Source organism: Rhinoderma darwinii, chromosome 11 (assembly GCF_050947455.1).
Source record: "Rhinoderma darwinii isolate aRhiDar2 chromosome 11, aRhiDar2.hap1, whole genome shotgun sequence".
Classification (NCBI taxonomy): Eukaryota; Metazoa; Chordata; class Amphibia; order Anura; family Rhinodermatidae; genus Rhinoderma; species Rhinoderma darwinii.
Window position 1 is genome coordinate 52,288,341 of NC_134697.1, and position 17,910 is coordinate 52,306,250.

Sequence of the window (17,910 nt, forward strand, 5' to 3'; positions counted from 1 at the left end):
ATTTTTCTAAATAAACACTGCTGTAATTACATTAGTGCCGATCACATGTACACTATAGGGCACTTAAAGAGGCTCTCACCACATTATAACAACGCTCCCCTTTTTTTTTTTTTTACTGGAAATGGACTATAAATATTCTCAGATTTATAACAAAAACAAGGTAACACAGGTCTCTAATAATTTTCTGTATTGAATATCAACAAAAGCAAAGATGAAAAAAAGAAACATCATAGATGTTGTTTTGAAATTAATATGTAGAAAATTTCCACAGGTTCCCCCATAGTATTTTCTCAGGAAGCTTTACTGCAAACATTCATGTTTAGTAAACAGAAGCCTTGTTTGACATTAAAAACAGGCTACAAAATGTCACTTTTCAGTGGAGAGGTCTATTATTTTGGGAATACTGTAACCACTTCATATCCTTCAGGTGGCGTCATACGTTCCCTGGCGTGCTTTTCACAGTACATCTTATCCTCCACAAAAAAGTGCCCTTTCTGTTTGAGATTCATGCCACAGTCAGTGCACACATAGCATTCCGGGTGATGAGGCTTGTCACGAATCTTCACAAAGATTCCCCTGAGAAACACAATATCCATAGTTACTTAGAGGAACAGGCCTTTTAGGCATTATATTTTGTTAAATTCGAGTCAAAGTGAGGGAACCTTAAAGAGGCTCTGTCACCAGATTTTGCAACCCCTATGTGCTATTGCAGCAGATCGGCGCTGCAATGTAGATTACAGTAACGTTTTTATTTTTCAAAAACGAGCATTTTTGGCCAAGTTATGACCATTTTCGTATTTATGCAAATGAGGCTTGCAAAAGTACAACTGGGCGTGTTGAAAAGTAAAAGTACAACTGGGCGTGTATTATGTGCGTACATCGGGGCGTGTTTACTACTTTTACTAGCTGGGCGCTCTGATGAGAAGTGTCATCCACTTCTCTTCAGAACGCCCAGCTTCTGGCAGTGCAGACCTGTGACGTCACTCACAGGTCCTGCATCGTGTCGGACGAGCGAGGACACATCGGCACCAGAGGCTACAGTTGATTCTGCAGCAGCATCAGCATTTGCAGGTAAGTAGCTACATCGATTTACCTGCAAACGCCGATGCTGCTGCAGAATCATCTGTAGCCTCGGGTGCCGATGTGTCCTCGCTCGTCTGACACGATGTAGGACCTGTGAGTGACGTCACAGCGTGATCTCTGGAGAACACGGCTGTGTCTGCACTGCCAGAAGCTGGGCGTTGTGAAGAGAAGTGGATGATACTTCTATACACAACGCCCAGCTAGTAAAAGTAGTAAACACTCCCCGATGTACGCACATAATACACGCCCAGTTGTACTTTTGCAAGCCTCATTTGCATAAATACGAAAATGGTCATAACTTGGCCAAAAATGCTCGTTTTTAAAAAATAAAAACGTTACTGTAATCTACATTGCAGCGCCTATCTGCTGCAATAGCAGATAGGGGTTGCAAAATCTGGTGACAGAGCCTCTTTAAATGTGTGTGACCCATTTCAAGAGTAATTCCACATTTGGTACAGCACTTGGGTGCCTCTATTGCCTTTTAATTCCTTATGACTTTACTTAAATCAGTTTTCCCAATCACCTAAAACAACGAGGACATTGAATGAAGCGGTGGTTGAGCATACGCGCTGCCGCCCCATTCAAAGTCTATAGGAATGATGGAGTACAGCACTCGTCTGCAACCCCCACAGTGAGGAGGAGCTGGGGGTTCGATACCTCCATTCTCTTGCTTGCAGGGTCCCATCAATCAGAAAATTAGCACCTATCCTGTGGATAGGTGATAATTTATGATTTTAGGCATACCTTTGTAAGGACACAGCCGTACCAGACAAAATTTGCTATGAAAATCTACAAAATAAATAAAGTATGCCCATCAGAATGCAAACAATGTAGCTAATGTGAACTCTATTTTTGCTGAATGAATTGAAGTTTGCATGATTTATTTAATAAAATAATAATTTAGCCATTTATTTACCACTAGGGGGAGATCTCTCATATATGGGTTTTATACAGCTCTGCTAAAACCCAATGCTAGCTGTATAAAATGAATGTGAAAGACGTGACGTTGAAGTAGATAGGGCGGCATGGCAACTTTGGCCGCAACACAGGTATTGCGGTCAAAGATCCCTTTCACCCTGCCTGCGTCGCATGTATTGCTACTACGCAAGTTACTTGAAAGAAGTCTGGCAGATTCTGGTTTCTTGTGATTGTAGTGTCGTAATCGCAGGCAACGTTATAGTCCAAAGTGACCACATTAGCATACATTACTGCGGTGTACAGAGCGCCAAAGATGCTGTGTCGCCCTAGCATTAGGAGGATGAAGAAGTGAGCCCTGGGATCGAGAAGAGAAGTGTGTGAATAGGATCCTATCCTAATGAGAGATGAGATTATGTGCATGGGAGTCATGCCTATTAATATAAGGGGGGGGTGATTTCTTGGGAAAAGTGTTTCTCCTTTAGGGTATGTTCACACGAGGGCGTCCGTAATGGCTGAAATTACGGTAATGTTTCCGCCTGAAAACATCCCCGTAATTTCAGCCGTAACGGCATTTGCAGGCGCTTGAACGCCGCGTCAATTACGGACGTAATTGGCGCTGCTATTCATTGGAGTCAATGAATAACGGCTCCAATTACAGCCAAAGAAGTGACAGGTCACTTCTTTGACACGGGCATCTATTTACGCGCCGTAATTTGACAGCGGCGCGTAAATATACGCCTCGTGTGAACAGACAAACGTCAGCCCATTGCTTTCAATGGGCAGATGTTTGTCAGCGCTATCGAGGCGCTATTTTCGGACGTAATTCGGGGCAAAAACGCCCGAATTACGTCCATAATTAGTGCTTGTGAACATACCCTTACTCTACTTCAGTTTGTGTACTTTCCAATCCACCTTCATAATATATTATGTTGGAACTATGGAATGTTGTTAAAGGGTGGCATCCCCTTATGAGATCAGTATAACATTAAAACCGGTTTCTTTTTATGGCCAAATTTGCTTTAAAATATGCAGTCACAACCTGCAAATTTTGTTGCAGAAGTTTTCTGCGAATAAAATCCGGTCCATTCGCCTGAATTGAACCTGCTGAAATCCATGCACCTGCTGCAGAATCAACCACATTCAGATGAATGGAACGGATGGTCAGTCACAGAATATTTCTGCAACAAAATCTGCCGCGGGGGGGAGGATCATGAATTTACTCTATTTATCCATCCATATATATTTCCATCCATTAGTCTATACTATGGGGGAGTGGGGTGGGGTGGGGTGGGGAAAGACACTCACTCAAATATCACTTTGCAGAAGCATGGTATTGTATTAGGTGGCATGCTACTATTGTGCACCAAGTATGCCATAGCAACAATCTGGGCACAGGGTCAATATTTTGTCTCTTGGCCTTGTGTCAACTGCAGATGTTCATAGCACTAGACTCCCCTTTTACATTTGCACTAAGTGGCACAACGCGCAGGTGTGTATCTAGGGAGGAGTATTATATGAATTCTACTCACACAATCCCATTTCCACAATGATCACATATTGGCAGTTTCTGTCCACTACCAAGTGAGGCAGCCACTTTGGTAGTAGGAGGTCTTACACTACGGAATCCAGACGGTTTCTCCCCTGTAACAGTAATGGGAGAAAAAAAAACATCCAAATTAGCCTATAGACTTACAAGAATATCATCGTATATTCCAACATGTTAAACAGAAGCTGCAAAGACTTTCAAACTGAATTCAAGAAGTTGTACGAGGCAGTACAGGTGTCATGATGGCAATGACCAAGTTCTCTTCCCTTTTCAAATTTGTTGGCTATCGATCGAGATATGTATACGCACGCACGTCCTTCTCAATGAATTAGACTATCAAAAAGTGAATATCAGTAATTCAACTCAAAGTGAAACTCCTATATTATATGGAGATTCATTACACAGTGATCTACTTCCAGCATTTTTATTTTTTTAACCCCTTAAAGGGAATGTGACACTAGAAAAAATAATTTTTTTTTTAGTGAAACAATTAGTGTATAGGTGATTAAACATTGTTCTAATTTTTTAAATTTTTTTCACGAGTCAGGAAATATTATAAATTAGATTCTAATTTATAATATTTCCCAGTGCTGGTCACTAGATGGAGCAATTCCCAAAATTGCAGCATTGCATGTGGTAAAGCAACCACATTGCTTTATGCTGCAAAATTTGAGAAAACTCACCTCGCTCTAGTGAGCTCTCAGAATCCCCCCCTCCTTTATCCTGGCTAGTGCCGGGAGAAAATGAGGGGATTGAACGGTCAAACCTCCTACACTGTGTGTCGCCATTTTTTGAGCTAACACACAGTGTAGTAGGTTTACATACAGTAGTAAACACACAGTAAAACACTTACATACACAGAAATAACTTACCTGCTCCAGTCGCCGCCGCTCCCTCCGGTCCGTCTGCTACCGCCGCTCCAAGTACACAAGTCCGGAAGCCGCGACCGGCAGTAGTAATCTTACTGTCCGGCCGCGACTTCCGGTCTACAGACTTCCACACAGACGGCGTACAGCATAGTGGATGGAAAGGGCCCCGTTCGCATTCACTATGGGACTGTAGCTGCCGTATTCCATGTCTGTATGTGTCGTTAATCGACACATACAGAAATGGAAAAAAAAATGGCAGCCCCCATAGGGAAGAAAAAGTTCAAAAATAAAAAAAAAGTAAAACACAAATACAAATAAATATAAAAGTTTTTAATAAAACACTAAAATCAAACTGATGTAAAAAAAATAATTTTCATGACACTGTTCCTTTAAGGACGCAGCCTTGTTTTGGCCTTATAGCCCATTTTTCAAATCTGACATAATTTCACTTTGAGATTTATGTGGTAATAACTTCGGAATGCTTAAACCTAGCCAAGCGATTCCGAGATGGTTCTCGTGACACATCGGGCTTTGTGTTCGTGGTAAAATTTGGTCGATATATTCAGTGTTTGTGAAAAATAGCAAAATTTAGAGAAAATTTGAAAATAGAATTTTTCTGAATTTAAATGCATCTGCTTGTAAGACAGGATTCTACCACCCAAAATAGTTACTAGTTCACATGTCCCATACGTCTACTATATGTTGGTATCGTTTTTTGAACACTTTTTTTTCTAGGACGTTACAAAGCTTCAAACATAAGCAGCAATTTCTCATATTCTGAATAAAATTTCAAAAGCCTCTTTTTTTTTTTTAGGTACCAGTTTAGTTCTGAAGTGGCTTTGAGGGGGTCTATATATTAAAAACCCCTATCAAAACACATCATTTTAGAAACTAGACCCCTCAAAAGTATTCAAAACTGCTTTAAATTCCCGTGAATAAACTTTCTAAATGCAAAGTGGAGGTGAAATTTACAATGTTTTTTTTTTCTGTAAAACAAGGTTTTACCAGAGAAATGCAACTCAATATTTATTGCCCAAATTCTGCAGTTTTTAGAAATATCCCACATGTGACCCTAGTGCGGTAATGAACTGACGCACCGGTCTCCGAATCAAAAGAGCAACTAGAGGTTTATGAGGCCTCCTTTTTATTTGGCACCATGTCCGGTTTGAAGAGGTCTTGTGATGCCAAACCAGTGGGAACCCCCCAAAAGTGACTATTTGGCAAACTGCACCCCTCAAGGAACTTATCGAGGGATATAGTGGGCATGGAGGTGCCACAGGCTGATCACCTCCATGCCACACCGCATTGATGCAGTAATTCATGCAAAAGGAGCCCCGACCAAGTATTGAGGGCATATACTGCACATACTTCTCAGTAGGCCAACATTTCAGTATTAAAAATCATTTTTGAAATTGGGCTTATATAATACTCTAATTTTCTGAGAGACTAAATTTTGGGTTTTCAATAACTGATCTATTTCCAGCATTTTTTACGTTTAATGTTGATGATTATGGTAACACTCTGCGTGTAATGAATCTATATATTATAGGAGTTTCACTTTTTTAAATTGAATTACTGAAATATTAACTTTTTGATGGTATTATATTTCATTGATTAGGACTAGTTTATTCTGTGTAAAAATAATGGAGGTGGGCAAAATTCTTTAAAACTAAGTGATGTCAGATCGCTACAGTAACCATCACTTCATGATCGGTGTGGCTCTGACCATTCCTGTAAATAAAGCTGCCACTGCGCTGGTTTATCGGTTCTCTGCACAGTAGCACTCCTGGCCATCAGCTGTGCAGAGTAACGCAGCATGGCCCCATTCACTTGAACAAGGCCGTGCTACAGTTCCTTATAGGAAAAATTTGAAGGGGACGCAGCCCTAAACTAACGCTGCGGTCCCTTAGCGATATGCCATGACTAGGAGATGGAAAGAACACTTTATTAAATGCAAAGACTTGAATTCATGCACCGAGCCATGTGTACAGTGGCACAAATGCAAATCTCTTGCTTAGACAGTTAAATTATAAAGCTCTTCCTGCATGCAGCCAGCAATAACGGGGAAACTTGGGCGTATACATTGAACGCCATAAACCAGCATGCAGTAAACTGTATTGTGTTCGTTCCTAAAATGTCCTCTTAGTAGTGGCTGCAGCTAGCGAGACTGTTATCTTAACTATATGTCTAACTCAGGGATTTGGCGCTCCAACCCCTACAAAGATATATTCAAATATTAAAATCAGCACAGAATATTTTACCCAAAAACGTTAAGGTGTTAAGAGTGGTGGACATTCACTTTAACCCCTTAATGACCAGCCTATTTTAGACCTTAATGACCAAGCCATTTTTTAAGTTTTTCTATCGTCGCATTCCAAGAGCTATAACGTTTTTATTTTTGCGTCGACATAGCCATATAAGGTCTTGTTTTTTGCGGGACAAGTTGTACTTTTTAATAGCACCATTTTGGGGGACATATTATTTATTGATTAACTTTTATTAACTTTTTTTTTGGGGGGGGAATAGAAAAAAACCTGAAATTTTGCCACTCTTTTTCGCGTCTTAAATCTACGCCGTTTACCGTGTGATATAAATAACACAATAACTTTATTCAGCGGGTTGTTACGATTGCAACGATACCAAATTTGTATCGTTTTTGTATGTTTTACTACTTTTACACAGTAAAAACGCTTTTTTTTCAAAATTATTTGTTTTTGTGTCTCCATATTTGAAGAGCCGTAACGTTTTTATTTTTTCGCCGATGCGGTCGCATGAGGGCTTTTTTTTTTGCGGGAAGACTTGTAGTTTTTATTGGTACCATTTTTGAGTAGATGCGACTTTTTGATCACTTTTTATCACATTTTTTTTAAGTCAGGATTCACAGAAAACAGCAATTTTTCCATAGTTTTTTATTACATTTTTTACGGCGTTCACCGTGCGGGTTAAATAATGTAATAGATTTATAGTTGGGGTCGTTACGGACGCGGCGATACCAAATATGTGTAACTTTTTAACTTTATTTTGTTTTTTTAATAGTAAAGCATTTTGTAAGGGGAAAAGCTGGGTTTTTCATTTTTTTCATTTTTTTTTAAATTAACTTTATTAAACTTTTTTTTCACTTTTTTACTAGTCCCACTAGGGGACTATAATATGCGATTCTCCGATCGTTATTATAATACACTTCAATACTTTTGTATTGCAGTGTATTACTGCCTGTCCGTTTAAAACGGACAGGAATCTGCTAGGTCATGCCTCCGGCATGATCTAGCAGGCATTCGCTCCAGGCAGACCTGGGGGCCTTTATTAGGCCCCCGGCTGCCATTAGAGACACAGACACTCGGCGATCGTATCGCCGGGTGTCGGTGGGAGAGAGAGGGAGCTCCCTCCCTCTCTCCAAAACCACTCAGATGCGGTGCACGCTATTGCGCACCGCATCTGAAGGGTTAAACAGGTGAGATCGATACTAATATCGATCTCACCCGGCAGAGGAGGGACGCTCCCAGCCCTCAGCTGCCTCTGGCAGCTGAGAGCAGGGAGATTTGACGCCCCCTGCTCTGTTTACTTTATCCTGATGCAGTGCCGTAAAAAGGCATATGCATCAGAATAAAGCCCGTTAGTGGCCGCCGTTAAAAGGCGTATTGACGGTCACTAACGGGTTAAAGTGTTCTTATACAAGCTTTTCCAATACACTTTTTCTTCTTTCGTAAGGGAGCCTGAAAAGCCCAAGAAAGCATGTAACTGACTGACACATGAATGTTATTAGAAACTTATTTGCAAACCAGTCTACGGAAAAGTTGCTGCAATACCAAGAAACAGACCACAGACCAGATGTGAGCTTGGTCACTGCCATATAATGTACACTGCGCTGCCTTCCCCTCATAGAGACAGCATGCAATTGGCCAGAGGAATATCGCACATGGTGACAAAAGTGAGCAGCTTTCACGTGCATGTGATAAAGAGCTATTGTTCCGCATATCATCCTCTACCTGGATCTATATAATGTTCACCTGCAGGACCTGTAAATACAAGTTCTGTGTCCTCAAAATCTGGTAACAGGAGAGAACGATAAAACATTGAATCTATTATTTACATGCATACGACCTGGAAAGCCATTGTAACGTGTAAACATGTAATGTAGAAATATACAACAAATATACTAGTCCCCAATGAATTAAATTTACTTTTTGATGATATTCTATTTCAGTAATTCAATTCAAAAAGTGAAGCTCATATATTCTATAGATTCATTACACACAGAGCATTACACACTATTTCCAGCATTTTTTTATTCTAATGTTGATAATTATGGTAACAGTTAATGAAAACACAAAATTTAGGCTCTCAGAAAATTAGATTATATAAGCCCAATCTTAAAAATGATTTTCAATACCGAAATGTTGTCCTACTGAAAAGTATGTACAGTATATGCACTCAATACTTGGTCGAGGCTCCTTTTGCATGAATTACTGCATCAATGCGGCGTGGCATGGAGGTGATCAGCCTGTGGCACTACTGAGGTGTTATCGATATGGCGTGGCATGGAGGCGATCAGCCTGTGGCACTGCTGAGGTGTGATCAATGCGGCGTGGCATGGAGACGATCAGCCTGTGGCACTGCTGAGGTGTTATCAATGCGGCGTGGCACGGGGGCGATCAGCCTGTGGCACTGCTGAGGTGTTATGGAAGCCCAGGATGCTTTGATAGTGGCCTTCAGCTCGTCTGCATTGTTGGGTCTGGTGTCTCACCATCATTTTGCATTTCAGTTGGAAATCGTGGTCCCGGAGTCTGGAGGAAGAGTGGAGAGGCATCAATCTAAGTTGCTTGCGGTCCAGTGTGAAGTTTCCACAGTCAGTGATGGTTTGGGGAGCCATGTCATCTGCTGGTGTTGGTCCACTGTGTTATATCAAGTCCAGAGTCAGCGCAGCGTCTACCAGGAAATCTTAGAGCACTTCGTGCTTCATAAGAGAATCCATAGGGTGTTGTCAAGAGGAAGATGCGAGACACCAGACCCAACAATGCAGACAAGCTGACGGCCGCTATCAAAGCAACCTGGGTTTCCATAACACCTCAGCAGCGCCACAGGCTGATCGCCTCCATGCCACGCCGCATTGATGCAGTATTTCATGCAAAAGGAGCCCCGACCAAGTATTGAGGGCATATACTGCACATACTTTTCAGTAGGACGACATTTCGGTATTAAAAATAATTTTTGAAGTTGGGCTTATATAATATTCTAATTTTCTGAGAGACTAAATTTGGGGTTTTCATTAACTGTTACCATAATCATCAACATTAAAAGAAAAAAATGCTGGAAATAGATCACTCTGTGTGTAATGTATCTATAGAATATGAGTTTCACTTTTTGAATTGAATTACTGAAATAAATTAACTTTTTGATGATATTCTAATTGATTGAGTAGAAATAGTATATTGTGAGCTGAAGTTTCAGAGGTTTAAGGCCAAATGCACACTATGCGTATTACATGCGGATTTGTTGCGCAGCACAGCAAAAGAACTAAACCTATTTAGCCTTGAAAAGAGACGACTAAGGAGGGACATGATTAATTTATATAAATATATTAATGGCACATACAAAAAATATGGTGAAATCCTGTTCCATGTAAAACCCCTTCAAAAAACAAGGGGGCGCTCCCTCCGTCTGTAGAAAAAAGGTTCAACCTGCAGAGGAGACAAGCCTTCTTTACTGTGAATCTATGGAATAGTCACCGCAGGAGCCGTCACAGCAGGGACAGTAGTTGGCTTTAAAAAAGGCTTAGATAATTTCCTGGAACGAAAAAATATCATCTCCTATGCCAATGTGCAGACATTTTTCCCATCACTTGGTTGAACTTGATGGACATGTGTCTTTTTTCAACCGTATGAACTAGAACAGCCAAGATAAAACATCATACCGTGGAAAAAACAATGTCCAGGCTGGCATATGCCAAGAGAATGAGGACAATGTGGGAATCAAGAATAGAGATAGGTACCAGGGGATCCAACCCAGCCTGGACATTAAGGTCTTTTCCGCAGTATGTTTTACCTTGGCTGTTGTTATTGCTAGTTATATTCCTGTGGGGGTCTCTGATGTTTTTCTTGATAAATCAGTGTATACAGTACTCTTTGGTATTCTATATACACCCTGACTATAGTACGGTTTTGTCTATACGCTGTTCATACCCTACCAGGGTGATCCAGCCTCTCTTTTTTTATGTATTTGTGGGTCTGTGCATGTTTTCTTGTTTCTCTTTTTACTATATGTTTTATCTTTGAATAACCATTAAAATGTTGACTTTTATTTAACTTTTTGTGTCATTTTCCTGCATGACCTTTATTGGTTTGGCTTTAAGTATATATATATATATATATATATATATATATATATATATATATATATTACACACACACATATATACACACACATATATATATACACACACTGTATATTTAGATGATCATTAATTTTGGACACAAACATATATAGAGATGCTGACCAAATATGGGAATCTCTAAATTTAACTTGTGAAATTTAGTCCTCGATATGTCAAGGGGCTTTTTTCTGGTCAGCCCACATCCCTGGTATATAGAACGACCCAGCCATGGTTGTACAACATCCATTTCTATCCCTTGGTGGAGAGAAGGATGGCATTACCCCCTAACATTGGCAACATTGCCTGTGATTTTGGAGAGAGATCTAGAACTACTGTAAGCTGGACCTCCTTGCAGCTATGTGGGCTGTGAAGCTATGAAATATAACAACATTTCCCTGTTTCTAGGAAGAGAGGAAGTGGTTCTAAATGTCAAATATTTAAACAATGTTCCCAGTAATACATGGAATTAGGTCAGTTACCAGAAATACACCAAATAAATGTTAGAAGGTCTTTACATAGTGAACAGTCTATGCTGGGAAACACATATTAGTACAATAAATTATGCCATTTCAGATTACATTAAGTATATACAAAAACAAGGCTGTTTATCTAGAAGTACCTGGAGAGCTTGTCAGATAAAGACGTGGTTGCAAAACAAACAGTGCTCAAATAAAGAACAGATTTTCAGAAAATGCGATACTCATTTCATAGGCTGACCAGTAGGGCAGATACAAGTTAAAGAGGCTCTGTCACCAGATTATAAGTGTCCTATCTCCTACATAATCTGATCGGCGCTGTAATGTAGATAACAGCAGTGGTTTTTATTTTGAAAAATCATTTTTGAGCAAATTATGAGCTAGTTTAGATTTATGCTAATGAGTTTCTTAATGACCAACTGGGCGTGTTTTTACTTTTTTTTTTACCAACTGGGCATTGTACGGAGGAGTGTATGACGCTGACCAATCAGTGTCCTGCACTTCTCATTGTTCCAGCCTAGTATGATCCACAGCACAGTGTGATTGTGCAGTGAAAGAAGCCGGGCTGGAACAATGAGAAGTGTATGACGCTGATTAGTCACTGATTGGTCAGTGTCATACACTTCTCCGTACAATGCCCAGTTGGTAAAAAAGTAAAAACACGCCTAGTTGGTCATTAAGAAACTCATTAGCATAAATCTAAACTAGCTCATAACTTGCTCAAAAATGATCGTTTTTCAAAATAAAAACCACTGTTGTCACCTACATTACAGCGCCAATCAGATTATGTAGGAGATAGGGCACTTATAATCTGGTGACAGAGCCTCTTTAACATTAGCCATTGTTAAAGAGAAGCGGCCAGATCTCCTGTCTGTTTTATTTAGAATATACTTGCACCGTTTCTCCTGGAAATGTATGAGTAAAGCGACAACTGGGTGTTACCATTTACCTTGTCAATAGGATGTGTCACCTGTTATCGATCACACCATGTTATCGAGCAAGTATTTAGAAAGTTACACGAAAACACACTGAACACATTTTTTTTGTATGGGCTGCACTGACCCACGACTATATTTTCGATGTGCTATTATTTAATATTACTAGAGTAATAGTTGACAATCCTAACTTATCTGGCTGTACAATTGAACTTTTTCTTTCAGGCTACTTTCTTGATCGGCTATTTTGATTCATCAATGATGAGATTCCAAACTATAGTACGTGCTTAGAGGCCACCACCCCTCCCCATATTAGTAATGTGAGGCCATGGACAAGAGTTGCACGGTTTCTATGAAAATAAAAAAATAAAATAAAAAGGAGAAAGAAGCCTTCCTGTTTCGTAAAATTCAATCTAGAAGTTCCATTGACTTGTTGGAACAGTCTTTCTGTCCAGCATTTTTCTTTAATTTTAGAAACATTAGCTACTTGCCTTGTTCATCAGTCTCCAAAATTTCCTGCAATACTAAGAAGGAGGCAGATTGTCTTGGTGGTTCATCTGACTCCTGATTCTCCTTCAACATCTTGTAAACCTCAGAATCTTTGTCAATGGCTCGAATATTGGTTGGCGGAGGTTGCTCTGCACTGAATGTGACAGAAATAAAAAGGCAAGCAGAAGTCTTAGTATACATCCAGTTTTTGTGGCACACTTTTTAAAGGGGTTGCAGACATTTATTTTTTTTATAAAAAACAAAAGGCTGTTTTTTTCCCCCCTCTAGGAACAGCACCTCTCTCGTCCATGGTTTGTGCCTGGTATTGCAGTTCAGAGCCATTTAAGTGAATGAGGCTAAACTGCGATAACATACAAAAGCAGACCCTGTTGTCTAACCTCATACAACCCTTTATTTATGCACCAGATCTGACACTTTCTAGTTCTGCAGCTGAAAAAATATTATGTAGAAACACAAAAAACTACATTGCATTCAGTTCATTTTGTCACTTACCAGTTAGCCATTACATTTTTTTAAAGTAGTTTTGATCTTGCATTGCCCACATGTATGTTTCTCCCACCTTGTGTTTACCGTTTTTAAAGCATGCACGATAAGTATTCTTGACCAGTGGTGCAGATTTTCCTCAGCTACAACTAATACTTTTAGCTACAGTGTTAACAAAAGAATCATTATCATCGTGTGTATGACAATTCTGATTTACAAGCAGCCATACCCACATTAACCATTTTCTATGGGTGGATAAGCAGCATTTCCACAATATGAACTCAAGTCATAATGACTTAAAAGGAGTAGAATGTTCTCCTCAACCTGTAAGAGAAGTAACCAAGGGCCACCACAACTGGCAATTCAATCTAATAAATATAACTCAAAAAACCAAAACACTGGAAAACAATATATAAACCACGCTAATCAGAAAGGGGTAAAACGGTGTGCCATGGTAGTGGCGCCAGCTGGTGTAGATGATCGCCCCATTTACCTTCCTCATGACTGGTGTGAACCTGCAAAGGGCTACACAATACCCACAGCAAGTAAAGGAGAGGAGACCAGCCACTAAGGGCACATTGCACTTCTCTCCTGCAAGCCACAGAGGGCATAATAAGCAAAGAATAGCCAAGCTTTCCACTCTTGGGTGGAGGGTGTAGTGGCATATACCAGCACTAGGGGAGACAGCATTCTTATTTCTACTATGGATCCTCATGCACTGGTTTAGGTAATCCAGAAATTATACATGGCCATCGACTTTCTTAGCATACATTACTCTAGATTTAAAGTATGATTAAATCAATATCTATATTGTATATAAGATCATAGTGGGATACCACCGATGGCAGGATCCTGGGTTCTAACTTTCATAAAAACTACATTATCAGTATAAAAATGCTTAAACCATGCACATTTAGGTCAACAAATCACTTGTGAACAAAAACATTACACTTCCACATATTTATATGCATTGCATGGTCGCACGATGAGAGAAGCAAAATGCAGGAGCATGAAATTCAAACAGAACAACAGCGTCTAAGATGAAGAGGATGTGAGAGGAAGAAGTAGTGCGTGGTGTTACAGTGAGATGCCAATTCAAGGGCAAGCGGTGCCAATCCACAACACACATGCACAGTGCCAGGTAATTGTGCACACAGGCCATGTTACCTGGAGTAAGTTGGGTTAATAGAAGAGATTTGCCCCTGCAATGTATCCATAATGTTTTCCTGGGAATAAAGCTGTAATGGGGAGTTAAACTGGTTGTGGGTGACCTTGAGTCCAGGAATATCCACCTCCACAGGACTGTTGGGACAAATCTGTGCAGCGTGTTTTAACTCTTCAGGTACCACTCGTACTTGATTTGGGATGGAGGAGGTGCTGTGCCTCCTTTGCAAAGAGCCAGGGGCAGTACGCCACTGAAGAGGGTGATAGAGAGAAGCCAAGGGAGCTTTAAACATAGCAGAGGGAGAAACTGGACTAGAAACCAGTATGAGGTGAAATTTCATAGATAGAGAGATGTTCATGACAGATGAACAACAAAAAGGAAGGAAATGTAAAAGGTTAATATTGTGTATACAGCTGCACACAGCAATCATATTCCTATATACTGCACAGTCCGTATATAAAAAGCAGCCCTCAATAAAAAAAAATATTCTGGATAATAAATAATGTATGACATTATATCAGTATCATAGAAATCTAATGAGCAGTTAACATGAACACATTGGGCATAACGGATGTGGCTAGTGGCTACAGGATTGATATGAATGACCTCTACAGAGAACTGTCAGAACAGCTCGAGCACATAGTGTGACAATTGTGCCAGTCACTAACACTAAAATACTATTCAATATTCTAACTCAACTGCAAACGTAACCCTCTAGATATTAAGGGAGATATGAAATCAATAAAAAAGCTGCAACAGATTCAGAAGGTCATATAGTTCTACTTTAAGGTCAACAAAAACTGGAGGCAGCCATTTTTTTTAATCAGCCAATCAATTCACTAGGAATGAATGACATCATAGGGGCACTAACTTTATAGACTGTATTTTCCCCGCTTCCTTTAGCTCATGGAAAGGGGGTGTCAAGTTTGGGGCACTAACAGGTCTATTATATACTAGGAGCAGATCGTATTAAGGAGAAAGCACCTGATGGAGCCTGTTGGTGATTTTAGTGGCTGGTAAGTCATGCTGAAAGCACGCTGAAAATGGACAGGTCTCTGGTAAATGAAAAAAACAAAACATACGGTTAGTTTCCCATTGGTCAATCATCCGTAGAATGCTTGTGAATGAAGAGGAAGAAAATGGTCACATTACATTGCATTCATATGGTAACAACATCACTTGTACCCTCTAAAAAGATGCTAGGAAAGGAAATCACATTATTAGCCAGTTTAGAACAAGAAAAACACACACATATATATATTAGTCCTAAAATTATATTAGAAGGTGCAATTTATTGACAATATCAATACGAATATACTTACACTTTAGTTGGCACTTGGGCGCCAGAGGATTTGGTCTCCAAAGTGTTATTGAAGTTTTGGATGTTGTCAGAGGAATAGAGGCCGGCTGGGTTGTTGTACTGGGCAGTGATCACTTTGGGGGTGTTGGAAGCAGAGGCGGCAGTGAACGGCATAGCACTTCGATTGTGTGCAATTCCTATCTGTTTTATTTCCTGCATGCAACGGGACCAGAGGGAAAATCAGAAGTGTCTCTAACATGCACGCGTGGAGTGATAAGACAGCCGATAGTCATGCAATACAGAACAGCATTACTCCACCTATCAGCCAGTGATGGAGCATTCCATGAGCAGATTGGAAGCCTCCCAAAACCATGACAGATACTCAAAAAATTTTAAACTTTTAATACAAAAAGGACACCCTTGTGGCTAAACTTGTTAAAAGTTCCACCTATAAGGATCATTTCTGTCCTTCATCCACATGAAAATACCTCCTACCCTGTGCTCAGGCAGCTCAGTGTTGTAAAATAGATATTGGGCCTCACAATAACCAATCAGAATCCAGCTTCCATTTTTGTAGCTCAGGTAATAAAATAATAACATCTGATTGGTTGCTATCATGCCAGCTCTGCCTATTACAACACTGGGCAAAATCTCCAGGCACACACATCTTCTAGGAGTTGATTTTAGGAGATTATATGAATAATTATCTTTACTTGCAGTTTTCATCTTTATAAAATTTAAATCAAAGCAAAGACAGATATATAATAATATAATTAACAAAAGAGCTTTAACATAACAGATAAATTGGTTTCATTTTAATACGGACTTAATCAGAGTTTTTGGTTGGTACAAATGACTGCAATTTTCCCTACAAAGAAACCTCATAATATAGTATACATATGCAAGGGATTTTACTTATTTTGTAGTGCATGCTGGGAAATCGTGTTATACCCCAAGTACAGTATCATCCATGTCTGTACGCTATACATTTTATAACCCTTCATAGTATCAGTTAATAGTTATTAAAAAGAATCAAATAAATTATATATAAAATATAGTCAAGAAATTAACCCCTGTGTTTTCTGCAAGTTTTCTACAAGATTGTTTCAGGAGCCCCCAGAAAATTCTGCCGACTGACCAACAAATCCCTTTTAGTGGTCCTTTAACAGCCAACAATTGGGAAATAACAGAATGGTACAATTGTCTTAGGTCTATGGCCAGTTTTAGTTAGTGAATGTTTATATCATGCATGCATGGCAGGAGGAGAAGTGTGCCAACAGTGCAATAACATGAGAACTGGGAGAAGCGTGCCAACTGCACAGTAACATGGGAACTGCTGGTTTTCCTGTGGCAACCCAAAGTGGATCTCAAGCCCATGGCTACATCGTAAGAGGCTTTGTTTCTTTACATGTCTTCATAGATAACCTCCTCACATTGCTATAGATGCATGTCATGATGGGGCAGATGTATGTGGCTTTAGAGCCATTAAAAAAAAGTATTCGATTTTCCACAAATAAAGGTAGTTTACAGGGGCACAACTACAGCGTGCTCAGCCCCATAAAACACAGACCTCCCCCAGATTAGACAGCAAAAACACATCTACTCACCTCTTGCCTTCGGGGCCAATCACATACGGCCCCCGGCATACAAGTTTCGGACGCTGGACAGTGTCAGGACGTTGTATGCGATGCAGCATACTATGCACTGAGGCTGCCCAGTGTACGGACCTTGTATGTGCCGCGGCACAGACCTTATGTGCTGGGGCCTGGTGTGCGCATGGAAAATAGGCGCACAGAGGGGCGGTGAGAGTTTTCAATTTCAACTGGTACCGCATCCTCAGGATCCAGTTAAAAGTGGTGCACGTCCAGTGAAAAGGGGCAGGTCCCCTTTCCTATTTGGGGCCCATTTGCACCCCCTGTTCACCAAGATTGTTACACCACTGGTTAGTCATTGAGGAATTGATACAGAAACTATACTGGAAAATTGTTCCCTTTTCATTATACAGAGTTATCAAGAGCTCTGCTTGCAGTCATTCAATAGGAACCTTAATAGTTTACTTCCAGGGCATACAAATCCACATGCTGTAATGAGCTGTGCACCTGTGTGTCCATCACATGACCAGGACAGTAAACTAGGAATGTTCTTATTAATCGACTGTCAGCAGAGATCTTGAAAACCCTGAGGAATTTATACGGAAAAATATATTGGAAAAATTGTATAACTTTTTGTTATACAAAGAATAAAAGTTGGATTTG

At 40.0% G+C, this 17,910-nt stretch overlaps 1 protein-coding gene across 1 annotated transcript in view; it reads right to left on the reverse strand.

The window, feature by feature from the left end:
- Positions 1-172: 172 nt before the first annotated feature.
- Positions 173-17,910, reverse strand: part of PDLIM1 (PDZ and LIM domain 1) — a 65,209-nt gene continuing 47,471 nt past the window's right edge. Inside the window, exons 4-7 of the mRNA XM_075841465.1 lie at positions 15,678-15,868; positions 12,689-12,840; positions 3,531-3,642; positions 173-576 (exon numbers count right to left, since the gene is read on the reverse strand). Coding sequence (XP_075697580.1) covers positions 390-576; positions 3,531-3,642; positions 12,689-12,840; positions 15,678-15,868 — 642 coding nt within the window. The 3' untranslated portion in view covers positions 173-389. The remainder of the gene's footprint in view (positions 577-3,530; positions 3,643-12,688; positions 12,841-15,677; positions 15,869-17,910) is intronic.